The 16,243-nt window shown below is 35.0% G+C and overlaps 1 protein-coding gene across 2 annotated transcripts in view; it reads right to left on the bottom strand.

Moving 5' to 3' along the window:
- FCHSD2 (FCH and double SH3 domains 2) overlaps positions 1 to 16,243 on the bottom strand; it is a 208,892-nt gene that overhangs the window by 89,246 nt on the left and 103,403 nt on the right. For both annotated transcript variants that reach the window (XM_016161455.2, XM_016161454.2), the window contains exons 5-8: positions 9,325 to 9,469; positions 6,748 to 6,881; positions 3,521 to 3,575; positions 2,528 to 2,656 (exon numbers count right to left, since the gene is read on the bottom strand). In XM_016161455.2, coding sequence (XP_016016941.1) covers positions 2,528 to 2,656; positions 3,521 to 3,575; positions 6,748 to 6,881; positions 9,325 to 9,469 — 463 coding nt within the window. The remainder of the gene's footprint in view (positions 1 to 2,527; positions 2,657 to 3,520; positions 3,576 to 6,747; positions 6,882 to 9,324; positions 9,470 to 16,243) is intronic.

Raw genomic sequence — 16,243 nt, 5'->3', positions numbered from 1 at the left:
GAAAAAAAATTCAAAAACATTTAAAAAATAGTAGGAAAGTTAACCAGGGAAGCACAGTAGGATATCTGAGCAGTGTTGATGGTCTATACAGGTTCCACATTAATTTATGATCATCAATCTGCTCTGTTGAAAAGTTTTCTTCATCCATACTTGGCTACTTAGATTCAAGTACAGAGAAGGAGGTTATCCGGGTTCATCCAGAGTTGAGATTTCATTTATTTCATTTTAGCTTAGGGTATTACTTAAATCATGAACTATGAAGGATAAAGAAGACAATGAGAAAGAATAATATGCCTAAAGTGATTAGAATAATGAATGCCAGAGTAGTATCAAGCAATCAAAAAAAAAAAGAAAAAAAAAGATAGCTATTATTATTATACTAACCATGGTCTTCTAGCAGGAAGCGATTTGATTATTCTAATTTGTAATTATTTCTCTCTCACTCTTTCACTACATCGAGCTCTTTGAGGATAAAGAGAACATTTTACTTACTCATCATTGCTTCTTCCCAAAGTCTAGCCCAATAGCTACTATTAAATGTGTATGATTAAATCAATGAATCAAACCTCTGGCTTCCAAATCATTCATACATTTTTAAAAAAGATTCTAGCTAGGGCATTATAACCTTAATAATAATTCAGAAAATGGACATTTCTAAAAAAGGCACTAAAAGGCCACTGTTAAGTCAATGACGGAAACTTACTAATTAGCTAACAGCATGATTGACGGGAGTTTTCCAATACTGCAGATTATAGAATTAGTATGAGGAAGAAAATGAATTAACAAACACAACATGAAAAATAAGATACAATTTCCTAGTTTTAAGGGACAGGAAGGACTCCTGCCTTTATTTTTATCATTTCAGTATCTTATTAGGTTTCATGAAATGAGTAATGTGAAGCATAACCTACCCAAATATTGATCAGATACATGCATGAGGACTTTGAAGTAAGTTCAAGAATACATAATCTAAGAGCTGACCAGGCCTATTAACTTCTTTGTTTTTGGCAAACTGCAGATCCCCAAAATAATACTGTACCTTTCCTGGTTTATCAAATGCCATAGGGTTTTAAGAGATCTTTTTTGGCTCTAGATTCAATTAAAAAAATTTTTTTTTATTTTTGCTGTTAATTAAATTAATATAATGTTCATTTTAAAGTATTTAAAGAAAAATACATAGTTGATAGCTTGAATGTTAGAAAGTATACAGGGAATCACAAACTTAAAAGCAAGCTGTACCAGAAATCTTTAATAAACAGGTTATCTGAAACTTGAATATATAAATTTCCCTAGAGAAACCATGTTATAATGGAAGGCCAAGTCTCCAGCTGGTCCTTGTAAGTCTGAAGCACTACAGAATACCTAGTAAAAGATACTAAAATGCCTAAACTGCTAGGTCCAACATTTTATGGGAAAATGTATGCAAAGTTCTCATATGGGATGTCAAAACAATCCCTTGTCTCTCTCACCACCTGTATTCTAATCAGCAGAAGTTAGAACAGAATAGAAGCTAGGAAAAGGGGATTTCAAACAGTAAACAAAAATAAAAAAAAAAATTTGCAGTAGGATACATCTTAGTCTAGTTTGACTCTATCACTCTCATTTTCCCTTGAAGGTCTCAGGAAAAATCCTGCCTCTACTCTCGAAGAAAAAACTTGTAGTTTCTGGACAGTCTATCGCTATCCCAATGTCACTGCAGAAAAAAGAGCACCCACTCCTGTTGCATCCACATTCTCAACACCTTCGATTCATAAAGCCAGCAAGCAATTCAATGAATGCAGTGTATTGATAGTCTTTAAGGACAATACATTTGAAAGGGATGGGTTGGAAATATAAGAGAAAGGATAATCAAATGTTTGGGTTCCTGAGAAGACATAAAAGAATGAGATGGAATTCAAAGAAGAACTGGTCTACCAGCAACAAGAGAAAACTTGGCAGCAGGTTAAAAAGGTTTTCTCCTCCAACCCATTTTCCTTTACTTCAGTGAAAGTCAAAGACAATAGTGTATAAACAACAAGGAAAGACCAAGATTAAGTTTGAGCACAGAGGAAATTATAATCCAATCTATCTACATTTCTCAGTGATACCTTGGATAGAGACATATAACTACCAGACATTTTCTCTTGTTTTTCCATAGTATGTACCTCAAAGTCTTAAAACATTGATGTACACGTTTGCTTATCAAGTAAAAGTAAAATTATAAATTTTTTTAAAATCTAAGCTTTTAAAAAATAATCTTATTTTTACAACTTATATATTAATGCCCCTATACTTAAAATATCTGCCGCTGCTGGGGAATAATACAATCCTTTGTTGTGATTTGCTTTTAAACATTTTCTTGCATTAAAATTAATTCGGGATTGTTTGAAACAGAGGTTACCTAAACAATATCAAGTATATTCAACAACATCCAAAGCAGCCTGGCTTCTATTCTACAGACTCAATCCCACACACCTAACACTCAACTCATCAGCTGTTTTTGTCTTCAGGGAAACAAAATTACCACAGATATTAAGTCTGTTATTACCTTCATAATGTTAACTAAATCTGTTTGATAGTAGCGATCCTGGTGTGCATTTGCTGCAGCTAATGTAAGAAGATAATCATTCCTTGCATGGATGGCTTTCGAATTACACTCAGATCGCCGGGCTTTTAACTAAAACACAGTACAAGAAAAACAAATCAGTGTAAACTAACATTACACTGCAAAACAGGAGGATACGTCTCTTATAGTTAGCAATTAAAGTCTTTCAACAAGAGTAAAGGTAACCATGTAGAGAAACACTTACATGCATATAAAAATTATTCAGCACTATCGAGGAATTAAAAAAAGTGACTAGAACTGTTATACATAGTATGAGTGCTTTCAAATATTTGTTATTTACACTTAAGACTCTTCCAAAGCATTTTAGAGAACTTCGAGATATTTTGCTCATTTTATCCAGATGGGAAAATAGAAGTCCCCAAATTAAGTACCTTATCTTTATCTTCAAAGACATGGGAAATCTGTTTGAGTTAGAAAATAGTTTTTAAAAATTCAGCACTTTTCATGTGCCAAAAATCACTGCATGCTAGTTGGTAGCTGGCAGTCAAAGGCAGGTCACTAAGCTTACTTATCAGGTCTTCCATAGCTCGAGGGTCCCACAAGAACTAATCACTTGCATCTGGCCCAGAATATCTGCTCAGAGTATAAATCTGAATGAAATGGAATTTTAGAGCTTTCTAAAACCCATGGACTAAGTCTCCTGGATTAAGAGTTAAAGACATAAGTCTACCTAGGCAGGTAGGGTAGAAATCTATCTGTAAAACAGTCTTGAAAAGCAAACTATCCAAAGTGCTGACACCTGGGTGAAAAAAAGTCTGATGAACTAGGAAGGAAAGTTCTTCCCCAAGTTAATGACTTTTTAATGCGTCTCTAAATTAGTTGAAAATAATTGACTTCCACCTCAAAAGACCAGTTCTCTCTTTTACAACTAAGGTAAGGGTTCTCAACTATGAAATACAGTTTTCAAAAACTCACCTTTACACTGGCCTTCTGTAAACTGATTCTTGATTGAAAAAGACTAAGTTTAGATCTATAGTAAAAATAGAAAAATATGATTAATAAAATTATCAAATTATATCATAAAATGATCAAGTATATAATTACTAAATTTTTAAAAAGTTACCCTTTTCCACAACACTATTCTAAAAGAAAACTAAAAAAGAGAACCAAAAGCAATGATTATTTTTCTTTACTAGAGCAAGAATTTAGTATTATGGTGAAACAGGAAATATTGGGATTAATAAAAAAAATCCGGATGACAAAAATACAATTTGACAAATCCAATATATCAGCATTTCCTAATAAACAAGAGTCATCAAACCATTGTAATCATACGATTATATACACTGCAGTTCCTGCAAGGAAGATTAAAGAAGCCTAGGGATAACCAATTTACGAAGGCAAAGATTAGCAGGCTTAAATACGTTATTTCTCCCATTCAAGGTTCTTGTTTGGGTGACTGCCTATGTGCCCTCTCTATTTTTAAATAGTATTTGGAACATAGTGACAAAGTCCTTGGACTCTCTGCCTAAATGATTTTGTTCTATTTAATCTTCTTCCAATCTGGTGTCATTAATTCCCTCAATCCCTTTCAGTAAGAGAGGGGAACTATAATATAACAAGCAGTGGTAGAAATATGTTAGTTTCACCCAAACAACTAGAGATGCCCATACAGGAGAGAAGTAACAGACAAATGCTAAAGAACAACCAACACTCCCATGAACAGTGAATTCTGAAGTTGCAATGTTTGTCTTGACTGCAGTGTCATGGTGATCGCCATGTTAGGATTTCAACGCATGTGCTGGCGGCTATGCCATGATATCAAGTAAAGGTGCAGACCACTTGGAACTGGAAGACAGAGCAAGTCAGTTTCTGCAGAACAAATGTGAGGAGGATAGCAAAAATGCCTCTCACCTTTTAACAAGAGAGAAACATTCAGGGCTCTACACTATATGCATCCCAACTACTTCCCCGTTGTTAAAAAAACTGGGGCCAAGATATTCCTGTTATTTTCTTTGCTATATTCAAATTCATGGGCTTTTTGTTTGTTTTAATTAATTAGACTCATATTCATTTTGATCTAGAAAAGCAAAGGCCACAAACTTTAAAATTTGAAAGGGCCTGATCAGGGTTAAGAAAGATGTGTTTAGGGTATTCTCAATCCTCCTCTCCCTTTTTTTGTATTCATTATCCAAACAGTCTGAATTGCACCTGGATTTTCCAATATAATGTTTTAAGTTTCTGGCTTCTGCTTCATTTGTTAATCCTCATATAATTCTTGTGTGGCACTAAAGCAGGTATTAGTAACAGAATAATAAAGTTGCTGTCCTCAAAGATTACAATCTAGAACAAATAAGAAATCCCTCTTCCTCCTCTGCACTCTCCTAATGTTCACATCTCACTATTTGTCAAATCGGTCAAAACTACATATTGTTCAGTTTTTACTTCCCCTTCCTGATCTTCCTTCTCACCTCTTAGAAAAATCATATCCATTCTTCAAGACTTTGTCCAAATATCACTGCTTCTATAAAGGTTTCCTTTTCCATTAGGTACAATTACTCTATTTTCTATGCTTACTTAAATGTTTTCCTATACCTACTATAAATAAATTAGTTACTAGGTGAGTGACTTTAGGCACTTAATTTTTTTGAGCTTACTATGAATAAACAAATTATCAAGTTACCTCTAAACACATGTGCCCTTAATTCTAGGCTTTAAAATTCTTAAGGGCACAAAACTTATCTTCCTAATCTTTGTACTCCCAGTATCCAATATAAAGTAATTAGCCAACGGTGTGAGTAAGTAAAGAGGCATTTCTTACTCTATAGTTGAATTAATTTTTCAGAAAAGTTAAATACTAACTAAAATACCTACTTTGGTGTATCTCCTTTGAATCTGAGTCACTTCAGAAGGCCGTTCCTTGTGATCAGCATCTGTGAATTGGACCCTGTCAAATCCACACTTTTCAGGAACTGTCCTGTATTTGTCCTCATTCTCATCCTGTGGGCCTTGGCTAAAGTAGGCTTTATATATGTTCTACAAATTTGTCAACTCTGTGTTCTAGAATCCCTGAGAGTTTTAACAAACAAGTTCTTAAAAACCACCATGACAGGATATTCTTAATGGAGATCACCTAATCTAAAAGTTTTTGGTCTTACTGGAAAGATGAGTTCATTCGCTCTATGAAAGTACAGGAAATATTTGTATGCTTACAAAAATAAAATATTAAATAAACTAAATTAGGGAAATATAAATACACTTTCCAGTAACATAAATATTTTACGAGTATTTATTTAGCATTCGTTGGTATTAAACAACTTTCCAGGAGTCCCTCGGTTTTCACAAAATGCTGATGAGATTGCTTAATTTCTGAGTTAAAGAACATATTAAACAGACACTCCCTTACTCCTTGCTAGTTTGTGCAAGTGTTCATAGCCTTCCTGATTTCATGAGAGGAGTTCAGACTCCTAGATCTTTGCATCAGTAAGCTCACTGAACTCGAGTCTTAGCTTTCTTAAAGATCTCTTCAGAGTCTCATTCTATAACACAGGTTTATTTTTTCTCAAAAACTTTTAATCTTTTCTCAGGTTATCATTGCAGAATATCTTCTTTACTGCTTGCGTTATTATTTCTTTCCATTACCAATGGCCAGTTCCTTCTTTTCCTAATTATGCTCAAAATAAAGGATGTATAAATCACAAGTACAGAAAGTAAAATTCACATAGTTAATACAAATATAAAAAGTATATGTATTAGAATTTCACAAAATAGAAAAACTGCGCCTGAGGTAAGTGCTTTTGTTCATTTGATGTGTCCATGGTCTTTCAATGGCATGCTAATGATCAGGGATTTACAACCACAATTGACTTAGAGTCTGGCATGAGAAAAATGAGGCTCTTCAACACCATAGCAACTTTAACTAGACTTTTGCTACGCATTCAATACAATGTTTATTTGTCTTCTTTTATTTTGAGAATTCGATTTAATGTGAAAACTGGACAAATCTTCTCATTTTGTTATGTTACTTTAAATCAGCCAATACAAAAGAAAATTTTGATCTAAAGTACATAATAGCTATAGGTCAGATGAAACCACTATAACCTAAGAATGAGTCTAGGCCCTATATTAACATAAAACAAAGCACTGGAAAAAAATAACATTTATTTGCATAATCACTTTTTCAGAAATGCTAAAACACATACTTTGCCTCGATGTCAGCTTTCTCTCGTACTGCGTGAGCCATCTGTTCAGTCTCAAAGTACTTCTTTTTGCCTTTAGCTAAATCTTTCACTGTCTCTTGTAATTCAGTTTGGATCTTTGTCAACTGGTCCACACACTGTAAAATACAAAGTGCGATTATTATGATTTTAGTTTTCGGGCTTATGAAAATGAGTTTGTCCTAAGGACTGTACAGTACACGTTCAGGATGGAAACCCAGGAGAAGAATCAGCACTTTTAGTCTCCTTCAAATTGCAAATTAAAATCCAGCAAACAGCTGGTACTCCAATTTCAAGTAATGTATGAAATTGTGTCACAGTGTGCTTAACAACTTCACTTTAAGAAATAACCTGAGTGCTGATGACTAACACTAAGGTAAGGGGTAAGAAGAGCAACAATGGAGATATGACAATAAAGGCAAAAGAACAAAGTAGCTCTGTGCTTCTTTGTAATCTTAACAGAGTCTTTCTATGTGTTTGGGGAACACATGCAAAAGGTATTGCAGGATTCGCTTCTAGGAAAGAAGCAGTGAAATCTGAAAGGTCTAACATGATAAGCCCAAGATGAAGGAGAGAAGCAAGAAACCTGGGTACCACATTATAATTATTACTCAAAACTACTCCTATCTCAACTCTTTGGATACACATATACTTTCTAGGAGAAACGATAAACATAATAACTCAAAGAAAGGTTTAATCAATAAATGGCTGTAACACTCTAGGGCCAAAGTAACACTGCTTTGGACCCTTCTGGAATAAATTCCCCCAGTTTGAAACAAACCACTGAAAAATTTCACAAGCCTGAGGATATTTCAGGGCAGCTCCCATCAAAAAACTTATGAGTCTGGAAAAGCACATTCAGTGCTTACTGGAGACTGACAAAAGCTCAGCAAAGCAGGAAAGACATCCGTGAGGGACTTCGTGTCACGCTGAACAGTGTGGAGTAGAACCAAGACATCGGAACAGCGAGGATAAAGCACGAGTAAACTTAAATTTAGCCATGTGACATACAGGATAGAGTTTTCCAGAAATTGTTAGGTATTGAGAAAGGGACTACTTTACACAAAGTGAGAGGTTTGGGAGGTTCCTGATAGCCACATTTATTGAGCACTTAATTGGGCTAAAAAAAAAAATCTCTTTCCCCTCTGTATGAAAACTGAAACTTTAGGCCTATGTTTCAATAGAAACCTGATGAAGACACAATTGTCAGCTGTGTTATTCCACAACACTGCTTGTAAACTGATAGGTGAAGTGCATCGACTTGGGAGAAACTGCAACTGAACTATAAATATCTGATGGAAAAGCCTTGGCTTTGGGCTTGAGTATAGTGATTCCTGTATCTGGATGTGTCCCTTGCAGGGACCTTGGAAGCTCTGGTCTATAGTGTTATAATAAAAGATTTTCGACTCCTTTAGGGCCTGTGGATACCCCTGGGAGTCTCATTCTCTCACCCTAGACCTGCCACCTGGGGACCAAGTGGAGTAACTCAGCTTGGCTATGTAAACTGAGGTATATACTAGTAGAAGAACTAATTCTACTAATGCTGGATGCCAGCCTGCTGGTTAACTGTGTTCCCTGTCCAAATGTCCTTCTAAGTAAAGCTCATGCCAGATGCCACCTATGATAATTATGAGAGTCTGAGCACTTAGTTACATTTAAGAAGACTCCCTATGGGCATTGCACAGGCACAATGCATTATGCTTAGCACTTTATGGGTACTGTCACATTTAGTCCTTGAAACAATTCTGTGATAAAAGTATTCATATTATTAGTCCCATTTTAAGATGTTTGTAAAAAAATTCTGAAAACTCAAATGACAATCCGAACCAAAATACTGGATGGCTTCTGAAATATTATTTCCTTAAATTTACACCATAACATTTTCTAAAGTATTAATACTGCCATAAGAAAAATTTAAATACTTATCAGGTATCATGATAATCTCTATTTTTGTAATTCTATTTCCAAAAAGGACACAATTCAATCATCTACTTTCAACAGCAAGCTTTTCGTAAACATCATATAAAATGATTTTTCTGTGAATATTTAATTTCTGCCTATTCAAAGAAACATATCTATTTGAAAACTTTTATGTAACTTACATAATTAAACTTTCAAGTACACTATTTTTGGTAGTAAGTTTGCTGTATTTAATCAAAATGTGTCAATTTCCTTTAAATTATTATGCAAAATGGCTCAAGTTGAAGCTAAGATTAAGTTTTTCAAGGCTCAGTGAGATTAACATTGTAACTATTTTAATATACACCAAACTATACCAGTATCGTGAAACTAAATGTACCTATTTACTTGAGTTTAACTGAAAACTGGTATTTGCTAAGAAGAGTTCACAGAGCTTTGAGAATTTCCACAGATTGAAATTACACTCACTTTTGTCAGTTAATAAAATAGAATGGTTAGAGGGAACATATTGAAATCAGAAACATTTGTGACTATAAAGAAAAGCTCCAAGTGTTAAATGCAATTTAACATAATCTTGCAGATTACAAATGTAGCACTGAGATATTAAAATGTATATAAGAGAGGAACAAATATAAACGATACCCTTTTCAGTTGTTGTTCTTTTAAGCTTCTCATTGTCCTTGCAGGCTCAGAAATGAAGTTTTTATAGTTTTCGCATATATTGATCCGAGACTGGGCTACCTGCATTGTTCCCTCGAGAAAAGATTTCCAAACAGGATACATGCTCCTAAGTTCAGAGGGAAAGAAAAGTCTTAGTCCCGGTAAAGAAGGAAAAAGTTGGCTAACCTTTTGCCCACTGGATAACATTGACAGGTAGAATGAATGTTGTCTTTATAGTTAAAAGTGTATTTATACTGGTTTATAGGCAATAATATTTTTAGCATATTAAGCAGAAACATAGCATATACTCTATTCCTCACTCAGCAACTGGCTGTTTTAATTCCTTAGCTATTCAGGTTACTGGAATAAAATGATAGAAAGATTACAATTCTAGACAAAGATAATATTATAAAAATCAGTAAATAATTCAGACTGTCTAAGCTTTTCACCATCTTAGGTCATCATTATAAATATCAAGTGTCATTTCATTAAGGCATTTTCTTAATTTTACAGATGAGGTAACTGAGGCTAAGAGAGATTTAAAGAATCATTCTACACCACACAAGACTGTGACAGTACTAAAACAGATGAAGATCAGGTATATACCTCTAAAGTATATTCTCTTTGAGCTACGTATTATTCTCTTACATAAACTCATATGGCTGGCTAAAAAAATCATAAACAATTGCTTATGTGCCGGAAAAATCTATTTGTCTGACAAAATAAGTCTATGGTATTGTTTCTCTGTTGTAATAATGCTTACCCAGCATCACATTGTGGCTTGGAGTCATTCCAAACAAATCCCATCACTTTTGCTTGATAAATGTGCTCAGTAATCTCTTGGTAAAGTCAAAGAATTAGCCATCTTTGCTTTTTTGTGGCCAACTTCTTTTTCAAAACTTCTCTTCTACTTTGCTAAATGTATAGAGTTCTAGTATGCTCCTACACTAGTCATAAACATATAATTTATCATAACAATGGATACTACACCTTTGTTTTTTTAAAATGATGCTTGCACTGATAAATTATAATAATCATCTCCTGTGTCATATGGATTTTCTTGTGTCACATGGGTTTTCTACTACAATAATAAAGTACAGGACCATGTGCTACATAAAATGCTAGCTGTGGGTCAATGAATGACAGTGTAAAATCAACAACAACAACAAATTAGTTGGGTCCCCATCCAACTTAGAACTGAAAGAACTTGAAACTGTTTTTCAATGAAGGAAATGATTAGTTTGTGTAAAGAATTAATTTTGTGTAATATATCGAATGACTCAGTTTAGATGGAAATACTCATTTATTTAAGCAGAGGTATATTACTTCTATTCGGAAAAAAGACTCAATGTGGTGTGCCAACAAAAACTGTCAACACAGAGCACTGATGGACTTAGGAACAGCAAAATTAATGTCCTCCATGACCTTACTGCATGACAACCAATGGAACCTAGGATGTAAACTTACAGATGCCCTCCTAAACAGTCCAAATAACTGATATTCTCAAAGAATGCACTGAGTAAAATCTCAGTACTATGCTTTATAAACTATTAATTTAAATCAAAACCCATTTTAAAACCAGAAAAAAGATGAGAAAGAACCATTATAAACTGTGATAGAAAAGGAAGGAAGGAAGGAAGGAAGGAAGGAAGGAAGGAAGGAAGGAAGGAAGGAAGGAAGGAAGAAAGGAGCCCTTCATCCATACGCTTCTCTTAGGCAGCACCCTCTTCCCTTTACTCCTTCACCTAGATGACTGCTGATCCTCCTTCACATCTCAGTTTACGTGTAACTTCCTTAGGGAAGTCTTTTATGATGACCATGAAGCCAATCCACAGACTCAATCGAGTCCCTCTCTATTATTTGTTCACATTGCCTGGGCACTTTTCCTTCAATTATAAAGTGTTATGTAATTGTTTACAGTCTGTCCCTCTCATTATAGTGAAAATTTCATGAAGGCAGGGGTGTACGTCTTTCTTATTACTGTATTCCTAGGGTCTAGCACATGGCCTAATATTTAGAAAGGTTATGATAAGTATGTGATACATGAAAAAAATAAATAGACGAATGCATAAATTATGAGGACTGTATAATAAAACAAGGTTTCCATTGTACTGTTTAAATAGAGACCTTTAGAGATGAACAGATCTATAGCAGGCATATTCTTAACAATAAGACACCATGAAAACCATAGGATTCAGTTACTGGTCAGTCAGAAGACCTGAGTTCAGGTTCTAGTTTAACCAATACAATCATATGTAGCACACCTCACTAACTTTCATTTCCTCAGTTGGTAAATGAAGAAATAACAAAAATACTTGCACTATGTACCTCACAGGACTATTTTAACAATTAAATGCAAATGCTGTGAAGACTCATGGCACACGTTCTTTTAAATCAATAAACAGTCATTGTGGTAGAAATAGAAGTACTTCTTGTTATCACAATAGTGGTGTTTTTCATTCTGATTGGGGAAAATAATAATGAACTGAAGAGTAATTAAAACAAATTTATTTCACTAGGCTCCACACAGTGATTTTGAAATACAAGGAAAGGTATCAAGCATATGTGGTATTTTGCTATTCTGCTCAGATCAGGAAATAAGGCTCAGAATTATAAAAGAGGAAAGAAATTCTTTTAAGAACCTGTCACATGCTAGGCACTATGTCATGTGTTTTACATTTATCAAATCATTTAATTCTTGTGACAATTTTGTAAGACAGGCATGATCCCCATTCTGCAGAGGAGAAAAGTAAGGCTTAGAGAAGTTTTTCTAAGGCTATCCATCTGGAAATAGTGCTCTCATGGTCATAACCTAGACTTTGCCATTACCAATTATTACCCTTCTGCTCTAATTTGAATTTAATCATTTGTTCTGTGACCAACACCTCCTGTTTCCACTCACTCCCTTTAGGATTTTGACTCTTAACAATTACTCATCCCTTTCAGAATCCACAATTCATCTGATCCTTCCCCCTTCCCACTGTCCCTCAACCCTCTCATGATCTCCCTTCTCAGCTCTTTACCCAGCCTTGTCTCATAATCCACCACTGTAATCACTCCCTATGTATACTTTAATTGCCTTTGCCCCCTCTCTTTCTATCCTTATAATCTACAAGTTCTAATCTTGATTAAATCCAAAAGTCTGTGTACACCATACCAACATCTGTGCAGCAGAATGCTGCGGGAAAAAATAAAAATACCATAATCATGCTGCTTGGTATCACTTTAAATTGATAGCAAATAAAGTCTCGTAACTCCTTAGTGCTACTCAGCAATTCCACTATATTCCCCTAATATATTTATTCCATCACTTTTCTAGACAATTATTTTTCACCTTTCCTCTTGTCTCAAACCCAGGCCCAGAAATATAGCACTACATATCAAGAAGATTAAGAATGTGATAAGTAAGTTCATAATTTAAGATTAATTTATATAGTAACTGATAACAAGGAGAAAGTATGATGCTTAATAAATAAGTGTTCGTGTCTTGTTCTTGATAGGAAGGAAGAGTATCCTAAGCTTAGGTAACACAAGTAGAGGCAGGGAGGATGACTGACTTCAGTTCAATTGAGGTGTGATGAGAACTGCAATACAACTGCAGCTTGAGGTGCTCAAGGATTGGGGAACCAAGGATGAAAGCAGGAAAAATAGCTAGAGATGAAGAGAGAAAGGTAATTTGGGGTCAGATTTCTTCGTGGCTTTGAATAATTACAAACACACACACACACACACACACACACACACACACACACATTAATTTCATCCTATTGGCAGTGAGAAATCATAGAAGATTCTCAAGCAGGGGAGTGGAAGAAGGCGTATTTTACAAAGACATACAAATAATTGGTGGTACTATAATAAATGAAATCGTGAAAAGGAGGGAGCACAGGCAGAGAAGCAGCAACTTAACATTTCTAAAAGAAAGATAAGATCTAGCAAGATGTGAAAGTTGGAGGCCGCTGACTTTTTGGTTCCCAAGCTGACGAGTTAATAAAAACATATGATCATTACTAGTTTACAGGTAATATTTAAATACAGGAATATAAATAAGAGCATTTAAAACGGTCCCTAGAGAACTGAAGGAAATCTGAGAAACATTTACATAGAAAGGGTTTGCTATTGTTTGAATGTTTGTGTCCCCCAAAAGTCACCTGTGAAAATCCTAATCCTCAAAGGCGATGGTATTAGGAGGTAAGGCTTTTGGGAGATGATCAGGTCAGAAAGCAGATAATGCCCTTGTAGAAGAGATCCAACAGAGCAACCAAACCTCTCTACCATGTGAAGACAAGCCAGAAGTAGAGAAGTCTGCAATTCAGAAAAGGGACTTAACTAGAATCCAACCATGTGGACATCCTAGTCTTGGACTTTCAGCCTCCAGAACTGTGAGGAATACATTTCTGTTACTTACAAGCTACCCAGTCTGTGCCATTTTGTCATAGTAGCCTGAACAGATGAAGACAGAAATGAAAACTTATCCTCAAAGACTTTTTTTTTTTTAAAAAAAAAAAAAAAGATCCAAGAAAAAGTAGTGTTGTATGAGTCCAGTTTCCAGGCAAAGGAGGGTAGTCTAATGGCATTAAATGGTGCATGTACATCATCAGACAGGCAACAATTTTAAAGACTTACCACATACCCTGTTGGTAAAAAATTTTTTAAAAAGGGCACTAATCAAATTCGAATAAATGTAAAATATATTGACATGAAGTTTATGAAGGATAATTTACAATATCAACATTTTAAATATATAAACCCTTTGACCCAGGATTCCCTCCTCTATGTTTACCCTATAGATATACTTACACAGTACACAAAGACATAGTCGTGCATTCACGAGTTATCCCTGCAACATTATTTGCAATAGTAATAAACTAAATTACCACCAACAGAGAAATGGATGACAAAATTATAGTTTACCCATACTATCACTCTAACACAGCCACTTAAAAGAACAGGGGGACAGGAACATACTGACATAAAAGGATGTCTAGAATAGACTCCGTAAGTGAGTATGTGAACAGGGAGGAGTCACAAAGCATATGTATACGATGATTCCAGATCTGTTAAAAACAGAAAAACTGTGTCTTGTTCATGTATGCATCATACAGGGAAAAAATGGAAGAAAAGACCACATGCTTTTAACAGCAATTACTCGAGGGGAGTATAAATGTGAATGGAAGAGGCCTGGGAAAGAGAAGGGGGTCACACTTTACACTCTTATACTGTTACACATGCATCAAGCATACATTACTTGGATAAGAATTTTTAAACTACCAATACAAATATAAATCCAAAAAAAGTTAAAAGGGAAATTTAAAATGACTAGAACGAAAATAAACTCTTAATAAATGAAAAACTTGGCGACTGCCATTCTCACCCTTGAGCCTGATCTTTCTATTGTCTTTTTTCACGATGGCACCACCATCCTCTCAGTTGCCTAAGTTTAAAAACCTGGGAATCATTCTGTAGTCCTTCCTCTCCCTTCCTCTACTTCATTCTTCAGTCAGCAAATATTCGTCAAGTGCTTTCTATGTCCTAAGAGCTATTTTAGACACTGAGAAAAAGACTTTACAGTTTTGTAGTTATAGAAAACTGCTTACAGTTTTTCTCAGAACAAATCTGACAAACACAGAAAACAAAACTGCCAAATCAATTGCAAGTCCTCTAGTTTCAGTTTTCTAAATATCTCTGGAATCTCTCGCATAACCTAGTTTCTACTAGTTTTCATGGTTCAAAGAAGAGATGACCAGAGATTAAATTCCTGCAATTCTATTCTTTCTGAATTCTTCCTCACATCCCTCTAATTCACCTTCATATGATTACTAAAGTGAAGTTGAACATGTCATTCCTCTTGTAGAAATCAAGTGCTTCTGTTATCTTCTGAGTAAAAAAACAAACTTTGTAATATGCAAAGTCCTTCGTCATGCCCATGTATCCTCCATGTCCACCACTCCTCTCACCCTCCATGTACTTCACACCAGCCATGCTAAGCTGCTCATTGTTACTTAGCATTCATATTTTCTCAGACCGCCATGCCTTTAAGGAACTATCTGCTTAGAATTCCTTTTGCACAGCCCTGGCAAACTCCTGCACATCCTTTAAGATTCTAGTTTTCCTCTGTAGCCCCAAATGCACCTCTACTATTACCCAATACAGCAACTGTCCATAGCAGCTATATATTGTAAGCTCTGTAAGGACAGGCGCCGATTCTTCTAGTCTCTTTAATCCTAAAGTTTACTTTAAAAGCTAGAATGTAGTAGATATTTCATACCTATCTCATGAATAAAGAATGAATAATTGGGTGCTTAAATAGCTGTGTGACCCTGAGTAAAGGCATATAACCCAAGACTTAGTTTCTTAGTACATAAAAAGAGGATAATTATGTGTACCTCATGGGATTGTTTTGATAATCATGGGAGAAAAGTCAATCCCTATAAGCATATCCTAGTACAGTGTGTGGAATATAGTAAAACATTTAGTAAAAGGTGGCTTAACACACTTTTAAAATTAGGTTGTATAAGCTAGCCTGGAAGCAAAGGCCTTTTTATCCTTATTTCTTTGGTAACCTGCATCCTAAATTTCAAACACACAGAATACAACATATCTATAAATTGGAGTCCTTTACTCTCCACCAAACAATATCTTCCTTGGTCAGGCTTTCTTCATTTTAGCAGCACTGAACATTTCATTCTCACTCTTATCTCAAGGTTTTGCTCTATTTATCTCTTTTGATTAGAATGTCATCTCCTCTCTCTTCTCCCCTTAGCTGAACTTTGTTGGTACTGGAAAGTCCACGAGAAAATCTCTATTTTTGTTTATTTTCCTGTATTGTCCATGTTGCAACTATATGGATATATCATTTATAGTAGCATGCCATCTTCTAAGTTTCAGTTGTTCCTGAGAC

Source organism: Rousettus aegyptiacus, unplaced genomic scaffold (assembly GCF_014176215.1).
Source record: "Rousettus aegyptiacus isolate mRouAeg1 unplaced genomic scaffold, mRouAeg1.p scaffold_m13_p_5, whole genome shotgun sequence".
Classification (NCBI taxonomy): Eukaryota; Metazoa; Chordata; class Mammalia; order Chiroptera; family Pteropodidae; genus Rousettus; species Rousettus aegyptiacus.
The sequence above is the reverse complement of the archived record's forward strand: the minus strand, read 5'-3'. Positions and strand labels throughout refer to the sequence as shown.